Genomic DNA, 16,766 nt, shown 5'->3' on the forward strand with positions numbered 1-16,766 from the left:
ACAGCTGTTAAAATCTTTTGAATTTTAAACCTTGTTGAAAGTGCTACTTTTGAAACAAGCAAGCAACATACTACAACGTATATAGTGTACAATCTACAGCCATGTATGAATATTGCAACCAGTATGAATCTTGAAAAATTTCATACAAATTAAGCTTTATAAATCCTTGATTTCAGCATAGCAATTATATTAGTATATAGCAGAAAAACCTACCAAAAAGCCTATGAATAAAAGCATATCCTTTTTTTTTTATCATCTAACTATAAAGTTTTACCATGGGTACAGAATAACCCTAGCAGTCACAGATTTAAAATTTTTGTTTTTACTATTCCAGAGCAACCTTGAGGGTCCATAATAGGAATAATTAATTTATAATTTTGCCAAGGCACTTATTCAGGGCACTGAAAAACTAACATTTAGTAAATGAACATTTACAACTCAAATGGCTTTGTTTTCTAATCATTATTTTGCTTACTAAATAGTTGAGTGACTTCAACTGTGTTTGTCAATACTGTTCCTGAAAGAAAGATAAGAACTGTAGGAACTCCAAGTCCTTGTGCTATTATTAAAGATGATAGCATTCTATGTAAAAAAATACAAGTTTAGAATACACTGAAGGATGAAATGGCATAATTGGTTGTGATTTCATACTGTAATTTATGGCAGGAAAATTATATTTTATATTATTATTCACGAATTTGGGAATTTGTAGAGGTGTCAAGGTGTATCTCTTTTATCACTTTTGACTTCAAAATCCAACCTTACAGAATTTTTATACAAAATGAAAAATATCTCTTTCCACCAAAGTCAGCTGTATTTCTCATTTGTTGCAGACACATGTAAAGCCTTTGCAAGATAAAAGATTTCCAGAGATAAAGGCAATTTTTAGGAACTCTGACCTTGATATTTAAGATGTGAGGTTTCTATTGACTCAACAAGGCAAAGAGGAAGCATTTCTGTGTTTAAAGGATACTATATTCTATTCTAGGGAAGAAGTTATGCTGAGGGTTGCATTGCTAAAAGAGGAGTTGTCACCAAATAGTTGGATCTTGCTGAAAATATGGATCTAGCCAACAACAGTCATAAATTCCAAAACCACAGTTACAGAGATCTTCACAATATTTCAACATTCTTCAAAGCCTATCAACAGATGTACAAATATATATATGGTAGAGAGGTTTATAAACAGGCATATGATTTGGCATAAGTATCAATTTAGAGTCTCAACAAAATAAGTATATGTCCAATTTATTAACAAGGAAAGAACAAGTTTATTATATCATAAGCTTGACTTGAAGTGAATTAACTAGCTAAAATAAACATTAATGACTCTCTGACAATTTTCACTGGTTATCTTAAAACTTAAGTTTTAGGCAGTGATTTAGCTGAATCAGATCTCATATATAAGTTCTTTTGGGGAAATTATGAACTGATGTTTTAACACCTTTCCCGTAGAAGTAGAGACATCCAATAACATTTCATTGACCTCAGAGAGAGTTGTTGGGATCACCTTTTTCAAAGAAACTCTGTACTTAACCACTTATGCCACTAGATGGTAAGTATGCACCAGTGAGTGAATCACTACAATAATCAGTTAAAACAAAGAGGAAAGACTACTGAATGCACAGATGATTCTAAATTAAACAAGAAAAAGAGATGATATCTAAAAGAAATAAACATTTCTAAAAATCTAAAATATCTAAAAGATAATTTTAGATATTTCTAAAATTTTGCATTTAAAATGCTTTATCTTTTTTATCTAGAAGAGGCAATTCACACAATCAAAACCCCTGAAAATTTGAGTTTTAACACCACCTACATGGGAAAACTCATAGCTCAGTCAGTAAAGAATCTGCCTGCAAAGCAGGAGACCTGGGTTTGATTCCTGGGTCAGGAAAATCCCCTGGACAGAGGAGCCTGGCAGGCTATCGTCCATGGGGCTGCAAGAGTTGGAATGACTTAGCGACTGAAATTAAACCACCACATGGGAAAATTATAGAGGTTTTTAATTCTTTCTCTACTGGTATAGATCTGTGGCACAGGCACTTAAAATATACTTACTTTGTTTTTAACAACTAGTAGGAACTTTAGAGAAATTTCTATTTGGGGGCTTCATATTCTCTCACTATATCATTGGTTAAAATATAAAGTGAAAGGAAGTGAAGGTCACTTAGTTGTGTCTGACTCTTTGTGACCCCATGGACTCTACAGTCCATTGGATTCTCCAGGCCAGAATATTGGAATAGGTAGCCTTTCCCTTCTCCAGGGGATCTTCCCAACACAGGGATCAAACCCAGGTCTCCCACACTGCAGGTGCGTTCTTTACCACCTGAGCCACAAGGGAAGCCCCAAAATACTGGAGTGGGTAGCCTATTTCTTCTCCAGCGGATCTTCCTGACACAGGAATCGAACCGGGGTCTCCTGCATTACTGGTGGATTATTTACCAAATATGCTATCAGGGAAGCCCAGTTACAATACAAGGTGAATAAAATTAAATGGCTGTGAAACACAATATAAAACACCAAGCATAAAATCATCACTTCAGTAAAAGAAATTTAAAAAAAACCCAGCAATTATTCACATTGCCCAATTTTCAAGTGGTAAGACTCTAACAGACTTATATTTACCTGCGTTTACTGGGAATCACCCCAACTTCATCACTTTCGCCATCTGGTGTAACCTGTCTGGCTTGCCACCATTCATCATCAGAAGCATTAATAACATGGAGGATATCTCCAAATTTGAAGTTCAATCCCTGACTAGGAAGGCCACTGTCTTTAGTCTTGTCATAATCAAAGAGGGCCCTAGATTAAGAAGAAAAAAGTCTGCATTTCTTATAATGATATTATCAATATTAAATAAACAGATCCTAAAAGTATATATATAATTTAGGTAGATAACAAAACAATGTACCACGGTAGGCAAAACAATGCCAAGCTCAATTTTGTGTTATATACAAGAAGACAATGAGAGTAAAAAGAAATAGCAAAATTAACTTGTAATGGTAACAGACATACTATTCTCTCAGTAGTGTATGAGAAATTTATATTGTATGAGAAAATAAAAAAACATACTTTTAGTACAATCCAATAGCAAACTATATTGAATTCTAAAATGAAGACAAATCTGGTGAGTTGCTCTAAATTAATAAAGTAAATATTAGAGACTCTCCTCTTTGACTAGACACACTTGGGAAAACAAATTTCCTAACTGATCTGATTCATCATTTGTGGACTTTAAGGCTAGAAGAACAGAGTGATTATTTTCCCAGGTAAGTATTCTTTCATTTGTTCATAAAACCAGAAGTAATAGGGTTTTCAGAGTCAATAACAAATATGAAAACTAATTACACATGACTATATGATGACTTAACAACTGCCAACTGTTTTGGAAAAAATACTGTATTAATTTAACATAATAATTTCAAAATGTTAGGAATATTTTAAAATTTGATAACAAGAAAATAATGTCCTACTACTTAATTAGTGTACAATATTTAAAGAAATTAAAATTCTTATATTCAAAAAACTTCTCTTAAGAGTAGAGGAAGGATCCCAGCAACTACATTTAAAATATAACTTATTGATTCTTTTGTTTTAATTTGGCAATGGGAAATTAGGATACAAATCGTATTTCTTTTCATGCTACTCAACTTTTAAGAAGCTGTCTCTTGAAGTAAAACTGAAGAGGGGTGAAATTAATTGACAGCTAAATGAATGAACTAGTTAATGCTCTTCAAATGTGTTCTTTCAAGTCTTTTCAGTGGCTAACAGTGTAAAGGAAATAGGTGAATCAAAAGTGGGAAGGTTTACTTAACATATATTAAAACATATACAACACACTGGATTTTATTTGAAGAAAGAATTCTAAAAGTATAGAATTCTACTGTAAAAATTAAGATTATAAATTATATAAATGCTAAAGTCATTACTTCAATAAATTCTGAATACTGAGGAAGCATCTTTCTACTGGCAAAATAGAGTTAACATCAAAAAACAAAGGCTTGATATAGTCAGGCATTTACTAAATATTTATTTAAAAAGGTAAAGATGACAAAGATGATAAAGATACAAATAGAATACAAGATAACAGAGTAGCTTAAGAGCTAGAACAAATGTCACAAGACATTCAGAAAAGGGAAAACTATACCTTAACATTTTTATTATCATAAATTAAACTTTTGAAGCAATGCAACTATATTGCTGATAAACAATGGAGAAACTCACAAGTTCTACTCCCTATGTTAAAATTTAAACTTTGCCTTTTCATACTTTGATTCATAAAAAAAGGGAAGTACTCATGGAATACTTATGTGGGTTATTAATCATAAGAATATAATGAACACTTGTTAATCTACTATCCAACCTAAAGGTTTCTACACAAAACTTTTATCAGTGACTCACATTCACCTATGTATTCTTCTCCTCGATCCTGCTTTCCTCAGATTGAGTTAAGTGCTAATTAGAGTACAGCCACTATTCTGAATACAGAGTTTATTATTTTCTTGCTCTTTACCCTTTTTTGCTGTTGGTTTGATTTTATCACACACATATGGATGACTATGTATTTATATATGATTTTACTTGTTTCAGATCTTTATAAAAAAGCACCATACTGTACATAGTCTATTGTAGCCTTAACTTCATTCTTACATTTGAAATTAAAAATATATTTACAAACAAGAACAATAAGACTTCTGGTTAATTATGGCAGATTGGCTACATGCGTCCACAGGCATGCCTCATTTTATTGTATTTCACTTTATTTCACTTGGCAGATGCTGTGTATGTTTTTTTTTCCCCCACAAATGGAAGGCTCTCTGTTGGTTTGGAATGACTATTGGTGTCATTTTTCTGACATTTGTTCACTTTGTGTCTCTGTGTCACATTTTGGTAATTCTTCCAGTACTTCAAACTTTTTCATTAATATATTTATTATGGTGATCAATGATCCTTAATTTTACTATTGTAATCATTCTGGGGTATCACAAACCATGCTTTTATAAGATGGTATCTTGATAAATGTCTGTGTTCTGAATGATCCACCAATTGGCCTTTTCCCCCACCTCTCTCCCTTCTCCTTGGGCCTCCCTACTCTGAAACAGGACAATACTGAAAATGGGCCACAGAATAGCCCGACAATGGCCTCTTAAGTATTCATGTAAAAGGAAGAGTCACAGGCCTCTCACTTTAAATCAGAAAAAAGTTATGCTTAGTGAAGAAGGGATGTTGAAAGCTAAGACAGGCCAAAAGCTAGGCTTCTTGCATTAGTAAGCCAAGCTGAAAAAAAATGAAGGTTCTACTTGAGTACACACAAGAATAATAAGAAAGTGAAAAAGCCTTATTGCTGATACTGAGAAAATTTTAAAGGTCTAGATAGAAGATCAAATCAGCCATAACATTCCTTTAAGCCAAAATGTAACTCAGAGCAAGGCCCAAACTCTTCAATTTTGTGAAGGCTGATGGAAATGTGCAAGCTGCAAAAGTTTGAAGTTTGGTTTCTAAGGTTTCATGAAAGAAACCATCCCTCTAACATAGAAGTGCAAGGTAAAGCAGCAGGTACTGATGTAAAAGTTGCAACAAATTATCCAGAAGATCTAGCTAGGATAAGTAATGAAGGTTGTTACACTAAACAACAGACTTTCAATGTGGACAAAATAGCCTTATATTGGAAGAAGATGCCATCTAGAACTTTCATAGCTACAGAGAAGTCAATGTCTGGGTTCAAAACTTCAAAGGGCAGGCCGACTCTCTTGTCAGGGCTTAATGCAGCTGCGAGTTTAAGTTAAACCAGTGCTCATTTACCATTCTGAAAATCCAAGGGTCTTTAAGAACTATGCTAAATCTAGAGTGCCTTCTGCCTGTGCTCTAGAATTGAAATAACAAAGCCTCGACGACAGCACATTTGTTTACAACATGGTTTACTGAATAGTTTAAGCATACTGTCAAGACCTACTGCTCAAAAAAGATTTCTTTCAAAATGTTACTACTAACTGACAATGTACTTGGTCACCCGAGAGTTTTGATGGAGATGTACAATGAAATGAATGTTATGCTGGGACAACTTCCATTCTGTAGCCCATGGATCAAGGAGTAATTTTGACTTTAGATGCCATTAAGAACACTGTTGATTCATGGGAAGAGGTCAAAATGTCAATATTAATAGGAGTTTGCAGGAAATTGATTCCAATCTTCATGGATGACTTTGAAGGGTTTAAGACTTCAGCAGAGGAAGTTAGAAACAGAAAGAGAACCAGAATGAGATGTGGAGCCAGAAGATGTGACTGAACTGCTGCAATCCTATGATAAAACTTGGAAAGATGTTTAAACTCAAAAGATGAGGATGCTTGTGGATGAGCAAAGAAAGTGGTTTCTTGAGGTAGAATCCACTCCTGGTGAAGATGCAGTGAAGCTTATTGAAATGACAAGGTATGGAAATATTGCATCAACTTACTTGATAAAGCAGCAGCAGAATTTGAGAGAATTGACTGTAATTTTGAAAAAAGTTGACTGTGGTTAAAATACTATCAAGCAACATTACATGCTCCAGAGAAACTGTTCATGAAAGGAAGAGTGTTGATCAATTTGGCAAATTCTACCACTGTCTTATTTTAAGAAATTGCCACAGCCACCTCAAACCTTTAGCAACCACCTCCCTGATCAGTCAGCAATCATCAACACAGAGGCAGGACCTTCCATCAGAAAAAAAAAAAAAAAAATTAAAATTGCTCAAGGCTCACTGACAATTAGCATTTTTTTAAGCAATAAAATATTTTAAAATTGAGATTACATTTTTTAAGAGCCATAATGCTATTGTACATTTATAGACTATAGAACAGTGTAAATATAAGTTTTATATGCACTGGGGAACCAAAACATTCATGACTTCCTTTATTGTGATATTCACTGTATTGTGGTCTGCAACTGAACCTAGAAAATCTCTCAAGTAATGCTTGCATTTTCTTTCCATCCTAAAACTCACTAAAATGACAATAACAACAACAACAAAAGATAAATACAAAAGAGAGATGACAGCAGAAGACACAGTTTAACATGGTTTTGAATGATGGTAAATTTAGAGTAGAGGAAGCTCTAAATGGCGAATCTGAAGAGAGGGATTGAAATAAAATAACCGAAGGAGATTTACTCCATAAGACCTAGAAATGCTCACAAATTAGAAGTGCACGCTACCCAGGTAGGCAGAGACAAATTACATCAGTGAACACATAAGGACTGGTAGAAATTACCACAGTAACTAAATGTTACTCAAAGAAAAAATATTTTATTATAAAAAAGATACTGGAAAAGAAAACTATTGGGTGATATGTCATAACAACTTAAAAAAATTTCTAGTCCTTTTGTATTTTGTCTGTCTTTATCATACTACTATTATTCAAGACTTTATATAACTTTCATTAATAAAATTATAATAATATCCCAAAGACATACTATTCCTAAAAGACATACTGTCAAGAAATCAATCATAAAAAACATTTCCTTGGTTTTCAATACTGCATTTTCCTTGCAATATACTTTTCTATAGTGAAAACTAAGTCATAGTGAAAATCCTGAAAGAACTTGCATGCATAAATGAAGACTGCTATAACTAGAAATTAAAAAAAGTTTACCTGACATAGAGGGATCGCTTCTGGCTAGTTCGAAGAGAACCTGAACCTGAACTAATGCTACTATTCATCATCTGCTCCCGTAAGTCATGTATTTTGGCTTCAAAACGACTGTATTCTGATAGAAGAAAAAAGAAAAGTAAATTCATATTTTATATCCTAAAAAATTACTTAAAGGTAAAGTATTAAATATGTAAGCTGTCTTATAATTGATTAAATGTGGTCAGACTCTTAACAGAGTAATCTATACAAGATTTTGCCCAATATGTAAATTTTAAAACTTAACAATCTTCTAAATGTACCATAAATTAGAACTGGCTGATAACAGTATTTTCAGCACACTATTTTAGAGTTCATATCACATTTAATAAATTAAAAGACAATCTCCATGCATCAAATAGCAGTATTAATCTTACTTTACTGTTGAATTTAACTGTAAATTTTAAAAAGTAGGATTTATTTAACTTCTATACTAAAAAAAGAAGTCTAAAATAATTTACACTAGACACTCTGTTTACTGACTTTTTCCCTGTGAAGACATCAGCTAATTATATTTTCAAATTATACAATGTGGGCAGGGTCAGTAATATGGGGAAAATATGCCTTAGAAGCTAATGAAATTAACTTTACTTCAACTCATTTTGTAATTTATAAATTTTCAGAACAGCAAAATAACACACAAAAAGCAATCTGAAGGAATAAATATATTATTTAAGATATTTTTTATAAAAAAATATGATTTTGAAGATGATTTTAAATTATTCCATACATTAAAAACTACCAAAACTATTAATAACAAGTTTATAATCACTTAAAAAATACTGCAATTACATGATTATACCCACTTATATCTTTTTCTCTATTTGTAATAACCAACTGTCTAACAGACAGGTCAGATACCATCAGATTTTCTTATTAAAACCAGTCTCATAACAAAAGCAAGTTATGTGTCTGGGGTGTGTGTAGTTTAAGAAGACAAAAAGTAAATATGATTATTGCTGCGTTACTCTTCGTTTTACCACAGTCACCAAATTTATTTGCTGGATACCAAGACTAATTAATTGTAGCCTGTCAGGCTTGTCTGTCCATAGGATTTTTCAGGCAAGAATACTGGAGTGGTTTGCCATCTCCTTCTCCAGGGGATCTCCCTGACCCAGAGATCAAACCTATGTCTCCTGCAGGTGGATTTTTCCTTACCTGCTGAGTCACTGGGGAAGCCAACTGAAGCAGCAATTCATCAAAAACTCAAAAATATTTAAATGTTCACAATAATATATATTCTTTTATTGTTCTTTAAAACCATAATAGAAAATTTAAAGTATAAAAATTAGTAGACTGATTAATAAAAAATGAATCCCTGACAATTCAACAATTATCAACTCATGGCAAATCTTTAGGCTGTGAAGACACAGCTAAGACACACATTGATGAATGAAGATATAGGTTAAAAATATGAAGTGAATCTTGAGTTTATACTGGCTCTTCTAATTAAAAATTAGTACCATTAGGTTTTTACTTAATTTCTTAATGCTTTCTTACATATGAAGAATCTTGGTTCTCAACACAATGGGGATAACAGAATTACAGTACTCCATCACAACTTACTTGTTTATAATACCAACAGTATGATCATTACATGATCACTGAAAATAGTTAACTATCTTCCCTAGCTCTTTTTATTTTGGAGTATGTTCTGTTAGAAATATACACTTGAGCACCATTTTAAAATCACTTGGAATATTCCTTCCTAGGTGTGAATGCTGCCAGATTGATATATATCAAGGTTCACTTATTCATTTTTATTTTCAACTTCACTTTTTAGGGTTACTTTGCAAACTTTTCATTTTTTTTTATAGATAGGTAAAATAGTCCCAAAGTCAAATCTATAAAAAAAGAATATTAAACAAGGATATCCCTTTCTCCCTACCCTATTCTGTTCTGGTCATTATAAACATTTAAAGAAAGGTTTAATCTTCCATTTAAAATAATATAAGTAAAACTATATGTTCACACAAATATGTTTATACTTATTCTATATTATTTTAGTAAATGTATATTTTATTTATACATATTTTGTAATTATGTATATATGTACACACACATTTATTGCTCTTTCTTCTTCAATATAACATACACATTTCTCCACCTTGCTTATTTTATTCAGTAATAAGTATAGCAGTGGTCTTACTGCAATAATAGTAAGAATGCTCCACACCATATACAGATGTCCCTCCTTTTTTTTTTTTATAGCTACATGGTTCTTTTATTTCTAACCTCTGTCTCTGTTACAACAAGATACTGTATAGGGTTAGATTTTGCTTTACTATCAAATCTGAAAATTGTTTTCTTTAAACAATTAAGGTGAGTTAACTTTTGATATGATTGAAGTTGTGTGTGTGAACTCCAGTTCTAGTCATACTATTCTATGTTTATATATTGAATATATATGAATATATTTATAAATATGCCTTTTATATAAATAGCCTGAAGCAGATTATATATTCCAAGGATGCCTCGCATTCCATATGGTCTTGTACTATGTGACCTTGCCATTTCCCCATCAAGAGGTGAAGTCTAATCCCCTTCTTCAATTTGGGCTGGTCTTATGACTCAACTGTAAGCAAGTGAATATGGTAGAAATGATCATATGTGACTTTCCAGGTTAGATCAGAAGAGTCTGTGGAACTTTTTCCTGGTTCTCATGGGGTGCTTGATCTGGAGGAAGCCAGGGATCATGTAGGAAGTCCAAGCACCACTTTGTAGAGGTCATGCAATAGTGCTCTGAGCCTAAACCTTTAGCTGGTACCAAAAGTCACAAGAAAAGGGGAGTGAAACCATATTGGAGCTTCCGAAGTAGCTTATCCACCTGCTGACTCCCATTAAGTGACTTCAGTCTATGCTACAAGGACCATCCAAGCCAAAATTCTGGCTGAATTCCTAATCTACTGAATCCATAAAATGATTGCTATCTTAATCCACTGAGCTTTAGGGGTAGTTATGAAGTAACAGTAACTAGAACACAGTCTCACTGTACAGTCTATTTTATTTGTTCATGAATATATACACACACACATGGACAAGCCTTTCTATGTTTATATATATATACATACACACACACTAGATTCCTAAACAAGGGATCATATATATTATTTAAATATAATACATAAAGTATTTATATAAAATTTATTTTACTAAACATGTTTATAAAACATTTATATACACGTAATAAAATATATCTACATAAAATTTATATATTTATAAAAGTAAATATATAAACATAAAATTAGGAATCTTTATTCTGTTCTAACAATAACCCTTTGTTTGGATTTTGGCCCCTACTATGAGAAATCTCCCCAAATCTGATTTGAAACATTATCCGTTTATGTTAATAACTTTAAAGCAATCAGAAAGTTTATTCTATGTTATTATTATCAATATTAACAATTCTACCCCCACTTTCTGATAACTGCATTTTCTCCAAATTGTCACAGCATACAGTTTTTTCGTATTATACATTCTTTTCCTTATTAACTATCTTAATTACTAATACCAGTCTTTATATCAGTATCTCTACCATCATTTTGGGTGTTTGAAGTTTGTTCTTTCTTCTCAGGAAGGGTTCTGTGAACCCTAATTCTTCACTAATATATTTGATTGCAGCCTTAATATTTCAAGCCCGTCTGTTTCAGTTTCTTTCTCTGATTCTTAAGTATATTGACTGCAATGTCTCCTATAAACCACTGCTGATGAAGTTCTGATGACAACATTTTCTTTTTTTTTAAAAACATGTTTTGAGGGCCTGCAATTTCACCAAAATATTTTTCTTTTAATTTCAATAATTTTATTAGAATGTTTCTCGGTGATTGTTATCATCTTGAAAGTAGAGACATTCAGAAAACGAAGATCATGGCATCTGGTCCCCATCACTTCATGGGAAATAGATGGGAAACAGTGGAAACAGTGTCAGACTTTATTTTGGGGGGCTCTAAAATCACTGCAGATGGTGACTGCAGCCATGAAATTAAAAGACGCTTATTCCTTGGAAGAAAAGTTATGACCAACCTAGATAGCATATTCAAAAGCAGAGACATTACTTTGCCGACTAAGGTCTGTCTAGTCAAGGCTATGGTTTTTCCAGTGGTCATGTATGGATGTGAGAGTTGGACTGTGAAGAAGGCTGAGCGCCGAAGAATTGATGCTTTTGAAGTGTGGTGTTGGAGAAGACTCTTGAGAGTCCCTTGGACTGCAAGGAGATCCAACCAATCCATTCTGAAGGAGATCAACCCTGGGATTTCTTTGGAAGGAATGATGCTGAAGCTGAAACTCCAGTACTTTGGCCACCTGATGCGAAGAGTTGACTCATTGGAAAAGACTCTGATGCTGGGAAAGATTGAGGGCAGGAGAAGGGGACAACAGAGGATGAGATGGTTGGATGGCATCACTGCCTCAATGGACATGGGTTTGGGCAGACTCTGGCAGTTGGTGACGGATAGGGAGGCCTGGCGTGCTGTGATTCAAGGGGTCACAAAGAGTCGGATATGACTGAGTGACTGAACTGAACTGAACTGAGTATTTAGAAACCAAGATCTGAGTCTTAGGTGTGCTGACTGCTACTGGGGTGGCACTGAGCCCAGACCTTTTCAGTGGACTGAGCTAGAGAATTACAATATATGTATCTAAAATAGATATACATTTATAATGTTTATATTTGTATAAATGGAAAACAATATGTTCATACTAATTTTTCAAATTTTAGTATTATATGGTATATATTTTTCCCCTTTTCTGTAACTCTCTTCTCAAACAGTGAAAGTTACAGATAATAATACCCTTAAAATAAATATTCATTTGATCAATATCTTTATGTAACTAGTCTTCTGTCTCTAGTACCATCTACTTTCCAGACTGGATTCAGACCAGTCCAATGTGTAACCATCTCATTTTGCTCAGGCTCCCACTTCTTACACCTGGACAGCTTCTGCCCTCATCAGGGGTCAGTCCTATTGGGTTACCATAGCTGTCCCCTACCTTCCTGGTCTTGCAATGCACCTAACTACCTTGCTATTCTTCACATACAATGGTTTTAATACAAAATTGATCAGGATGTGGAAAGGAAAGAATTCTTTAATTTTTATTTTTAAAAATTTCCTGTTTTTTACCTACTTGCTTTAAATAACTATTGTACTCCTTCTAAAATTAATTTTTGAAATAAAATGCTTCTTTATTTGTAATAATTTGAGTTCTATTAACTCATTTACATTTTTCTTCCACATCATCATCAGTTTTCTTTAACTTGTTTTGCAATATTAGGTTATACCTTTCATTTGTTTTCTGGGCATGTCTTTCTGGCATACTTTCACTGTAGAGACATTATTCTGATCCTTATATTCATGTTTCAAATAGGTTTCCATTGGATTCAATCTTGATCCTTTCCTGTTGTTCATTTTTATGTAAATTAGTTTTCTTGAAGTTTCAATTAAAGATAAAGAGTATTGGGTCAGGATTTTTCAAGTTTTGATCTTCACAGCTCTAGAACTCCTTTTTGCTGTTTCTGTCAAGTGTTCAAAGATATATCCCATACACTGTGAGATTTCTGGGTACTGTTTTTTCCTCCCATTCATCTGGACCTTCCAGAAGTTCTCCCTTAGTGAGAGGCATTTAACTAAAATGGAGCTATAGCTGTTAACTGTACCAAGGGGCTCAGACAGATCCAGCTCCTTCACACCTTACTGAGATACCTTGCACTCACATACAGACTGTGCAAAAACCCTTATAGCTTCAGATGCTGTTCTCAAATTAATCAACTGCATTTTTTAATAAGTACAGACTGACTCTCAGGCTTCTATCACTTCTCCTTGTACAGATGCTGATATCACTATCACAGGGTCTTACAGCTGTTGACAGCTTGTTTATTCTTGTGTGTAGTTTGGGGCACATAGGGATATCTTTTCATCTGATTTTGCCATTCTAATTTTTTTCTGGGAGTGAGGAGGAGGAAGTTCTGGGTGATTCAGTTATAAATCTACTATCTTATTTTGTATGTTCTCTTTATCCCCATAGGATCATATTAGTGGCTATCCTAGAAAACTATTAGGAAATGATGAGTTTTATCACTTATTTTTAAAGTTTTCTAACCTTTAACTTTTTAATCTTTTAAAAATATATTTGTACACTTGTATAATTTTATTTTTAATAATCACTGTTTAACAACTAGTTTGCAAAATTTCTGAAGGTTTAACAAGCGACTCTTGTAAGATAGTACCTCACTGAACTTTTTCAGAAGTGACTTCTGTGATTCTTTAGCTCTCTGAGTTCCCAGTTTCCCTTCACTTTTTGTTTGATAATTCCTTATTGTCTTGGCAGTGCAGTGATCTGATGCTTTTTAAAAAATATTTATTTATTTATTTGGCCACACCAGATCTTAGTTGAAGCACATGAGATCTTCAATATTTGTTCCGGCATGTGAACTCTTAGTTGCCGTTTGTCGAATCTAGTTTCCTGAACAGGGATTGAACCCAGGCCCCTGCACTCGCAGTGTGGAATCTTGGTCACTAGACAGCCAGGGAAGTCACTCCAACGCTTTTAATTAGATGTTCATTATACTTTATGTAGCATTATTAGTTGTTTTCAGCCATTTTGCCTATTGAATTATCCAAAGTCCTAGTATTCTACATTTTAGAAATTTAAAAACTTTCTGTAAAAAGATCACATTACCTTTTACAGTGAGGCAGAAAATGTTCTTTGCTGAGATCTAAGTTACTACAAAGCAACTAAAGCTCAGATATTCAATACTTAAGATTTTAGAGACCTAAAGTAAATTCCTGACAATATTTTAAATTTGTGCCTTACTGATTTTGTTCACTCTGTTCAGATTTTCATATTTATGGTCTTTACTGACTATTAACAATTCCTCATAACCATCTGCCTGTTTTGAATGTACTTTAATACTTTCCTCAAAGTTAGTTTTCCTTTAAACCTCCCATTTTATTTACCTAAGATTTCTATCTTTTCTTTTAGTTTCAATTAACTCATACTTTCAGCTCTAACAATTTTCACCTTATACTCAACCTCTGTTATCTTTTCTTTTTATTTTGGAAGAAGAGTCTCATTTCTTTTTTCCTGTTAAGTGATTTGCATCCCTCTTCTAGAAATTACACCACAACTCATTTCAGGAAAGCTACCACTGGAGAGAGGTAAAATGTTAAGAGATAATCTCCACTAAGCATTTCAGAAATTTCTGAATCAAACTATATTCCCTGTCATGAAATATGTTAGGGAATCTCTGAACTATTGGCTATAAGTTAAACAGTATGTGTATGATTGCAAGATGAGAGACAACATTTAATAGCCAACTTTCTGCATTTTATTTCCCTTTTCAACTTCTAATCTTAGTTTGTGTCTCCACACTAGAAGTGAAAAGGTAGAAGAAAGCAGGTGGCAAGAGAGAGGGGAGAAATTTTATCTCCTCTAATTTCTTTGAAGCTTGCAATCCCATCTATGAAGAATAAAACTCATCCATACTCTGTAATGAAATATATTAATTAAACATCTGAGAGCAACAACTGTCAGAGAATGGATACTAACTAAGACTTGTCTCGAAACAAAAAGTCAAAGTTTCTGAGTCACAAGTCAGGCTGGTTGTTTTAAGTAGTTAGGAAAAAGTTAGAAAGGTATAGGAAGGAAAGTAAGTTACTGAAAAAAATTAAATTAGGAGCCTGCTACAGAACATCACTTTAAGAAATGACAAGTGCTTGCAAAGAAATGCTACTAATCCAATACAACCTCTCTATTCAGTCTCCAAATTTTCTGGTTGCTACTAAAAGTATTTATGAAAATAAGATGAGAAGATGTGTTAAAACTCCATCCCTGTAACTCTGATTTAAATCAAACCTTTGAAACTGAGAAAAGTGGCTCTGGCCAAACCTCTCAGCTTTTCTAGGCTTTAGTCACTTGAAGATTAGGGACAGCAACACCAATCTCGAAAATGTTTTTTTCTCCTATGAAAACAAAATAAAATACCTCACAAATTTAAGATTTATCCACTGGGAAAGAAAATACATTTAATATATGTTTAATTCTTTCCCTTTGCTCTTCTTCTTTTATCATATCATTGCAATATAATTATTTCTGAAACAAAAAATAAGGTCTGAAAGTTACAGTATACAATGAGTAACAGTGAGATAAAATATTTAAGTTTAGAACTTTTTGTGAAGGGAAGTAGCTTTACTATGTGGTTGAGAAGTATTCAACGTATGGAGACCATTTGGAACCCCAGAGTTGTCACAAAGATTATTTTAAGCTAAGGACATTTGACATTCAACAAACACAGAAAAAAGCCTTTTTAGAGCTTTCCTTCTATGAATAGAAGTAGCAATTTCTAGGAAACGAGGCTATTGTATAATAACTCTCCTTTCTTGGGGAGCTTTATGGCCTCGAGGAAGGTGGAAAGACTATTCTTACTGTAGAGACAAACACTGTCACAAACTTTCTCCTAAAAATGTTCTTTTCTTTCCTTAAGAAAACTATTTGTTTTTCCATTAGAAGACTTTTCTCTCCACTCCCCTTTCCAAACTCTGTTAGGCAGGTAAGTCTTTAACTTTAACCATTTAACAGTGGTGCTGGAGAAGACTCTTGAGAGTCCCTTTGACTGCAAGGAGATCAAACCAGTCAATCCTAAAGGAAATCATCCCTGAATATTCACTGGAAGGACTGATGCTGAAGCTCCAATACTTTGGCCACCTGATGTGAAGAGCTGACTCATTGGAAAAGACCCTGCTCTGGGAAAAGGTGAAGACAAAAGAAGGGGTTGGCAGAAAATTAGATGGTTAGACAGCATCACTGACCGAATGAACATGAACTTGAGCAAACTCTAGGAGACAGTGGAGGACAGAGGAGCCTGGGGTGCTGCAGTCCATGGTGTCGCAAGGAATTGGACACAACTGAACACCTGAACAATGACAATTTAATGACCTAGTTACTTCTCATACTTGTTGGCCCCCTGTATGCATACAAAATAAAAACTTTTCTTCTGTTAATCTGTCTTCTGTAAATTTACTTCATAGATCCCAGCCCCTAAAACTAAAAGGGCTGAGGAAAAGTTTCTTCTTCTCTACAAAGGGCTAGGAATAAATTTTAACCACT

The 16,766-nt window shown here is 33.6% G+C and overlaps 1 protein-coding gene across 23 annotated transcripts in view; it reads right to left on the reverse strand.

The window, feature by feature from the left end:
• Positions 1-16,766, reverse strand: part of DLG1 (discs large MAGUK scaffold protein 1) — a 267,124-nt gene that overhangs the window by 37,195 nt on the left and 213,163 nt on the right. For all 23 annotated transcript variants that reach the window (XM_060419292.1, XM_060419287.1, XM_060419286.1 and 20 more), the window contains 2 exons: positions 7,629-7,743; positions 2,629-2,805 (listed from right to left, as the gene is read on the reverse strand). In XM_060419292.1, coding sequence (XP_060275275.1) covers positions 2,629-2,805; positions 7,629-7,743 — 292 coding nt within the window. The remainder of the gene's footprint in view (positions 1-2,628; positions 2,806-7,628; positions 7,744-16,766) is intronic.

This window comes from Ovis aries, chromosome 1 (assembly GCF_016772045.2).
Source record: "Ovis aries strain OAR_USU_Benz2616 breed Rambouillet chromosome 1, ARS-UI_Ramb_v3.0, whole genome shotgun sequence".
In the NCBI taxonomy this organism is placed as follows: domain Eukaryota; kingdom Metazoa; phylum Chordata; class Mammalia; order Artiodactyla; family Bovidae; genus Ovis; species Ovis aries.